The sequence below is a fragment of the Enhydra lutris genome, unplaced genomic scaffold (assembly GCF_002288905.1).
Source record: "Enhydra lutris kenyoni isolate GAN:26980312 unplaced genomic scaffold, ASM228890v2 scaffoldscaffold3180, whole genome shotgun sequence".
NCBI lineage: Eukaryota > Metazoa > Chordata > Mammalia > Carnivora > Mustelidae > Enhydra > Enhydra lutris.
The window spans coordinates 1,123-2,536 of record NW_019157264.1 but is presented as its reverse complement, the minus strand read 5'-3'; the positions used below and the strand labels follow the sequence as shown (position 1 = coordinate 2,536).

Here is a 1,414-nt window from a genome sequence, read left to right as displayed (position 1 = left end):
GCCTGGTTCACCCCATGATGGATCCCCTGACCAAACTTCTCTGCCCCATTCACAGCCTGCCCAGCAGCATGGTGGACCCCCTGGCCAAACCTCCCTGCTTCACTTCCCGCCTGGTTCACCCCATGATGGACCCCCTGAATCACTTTGTCTGCCTCCTTCCCAACCTGTCCAGCAGCGTGGTTGACCCCATGGGCAAACTTCTCTGCCTCCTTTCCTGCTTGTCCGACGCCATTGTTGATCCCATGGGCTACCTTGTCCAAGCCGTTGTTGAGCCCCTGGACGCCTTTGTCCAGTTCCTTGCCGGCCTGGCTCCCCATGTGGCTAAGTCCATTAAAAACTTTCTCCACTTCCCTTCCAGCGTGAGTGATTCCATTATTGATGCCTTCCAGGGCCTTGCCCACCTCTCTCTCTGCATTGCTCAGCCCTCGGTTGATTCCTTCAATGACCTTCTCAATGGGGTCATCATTGGCTGCCCATCCAGGAAGGGCCCCCAGTAGCAGTAGGAGGGAGCAGGAGCTGACCAAACTGGCAAGGTGCATGTTGTTGGCAGGGTAGGGAGGATGCAGAGAGGTGCAAGGGAAGCAAAGCTGCTATTTATACTCTACCTCCCTCTCATCTCCACCCCTCATGACTCAATTACCCCTGTGAGGCACTGACTTGGTCCCCAGTCAGGGAGGTATTTCCCAGGGAGCTTTGAGTTGAGCAACGAAGAGGAGGAGGAAGTGAAGGTGAGTCATGAATGGAGAACACTCACGTGGCATCTCTGCTCCTTGCCCAGCTCAGGCCCCTCCACCCCAAAGCCCAGATGTCTGCCCTTCCAATCACCTCCTCTTTTCATTCCTCACCCACTATCCAGGCCTCCTCTCTCCCAACCCCACCTTCAATCACCCCCATCTCCAGGACCCAGGCCTGCTTCTTCACTCCTCTCAGGGGATCGAAGGATCCAGTTTCCCCATCAGCAAGAGTCTGGAAAGATGGGGGGGGGTGCTCAGTCAGGGGAGGAAGAGCACTCCTGGGGAGTTGAGGGCATCATCAGACCTTGCTCTTTCTGTTCTCATTGACTCCCCGCTATGCTTACCACATCCCAGCCCCACAGGTCTTCTTCTCCTTGGTTCTCAGACACACCAGGCTCATTCCTGCCTCATGGTCTTTGCACATGCTATGTGCATGGAAGGTAGAACTCACATCTTTACATTGTGGGTTCTTTCTTATTCTGTTCTTGGCTCAAATGTCACCTCAGAAAAACCCTTCCCTGGCCATCCCTCAGTTACACTGGGTGATATCATCCTTTTGTTTTTACAAGCACTTACCACAATCCGAAATTATCTTTTATACTGTGTGCCTCATCTATCGGATTGTAAACTTCCAGAGGACAGGGCTTTTGTGTTGGTCACTGCTATATCCCCAATTTTTA

General features: G+C 53.3%; 1 protein-coding gene across 1 annotated transcript; it reads right to left on the bottom strand.

Annotated features, from left to right (window-relative positions):
• Positions 1-31: 31 nt before the first annotated feature.
• Positions 32-539, bottom strand: LOC111140551 (suprabasin-like; the record flags this gene model as incomplete). Its single annotated transcript, XM_022492767.1, has 1 exon — positions 32-539. A coding segment is annotated over exon 1 (508 nt), but the record flags the coding sequence as incomplete, so codon positions are not given.
• Between the last annotated feature and the right edge of the window lie 875 nt (positions 540-1,414).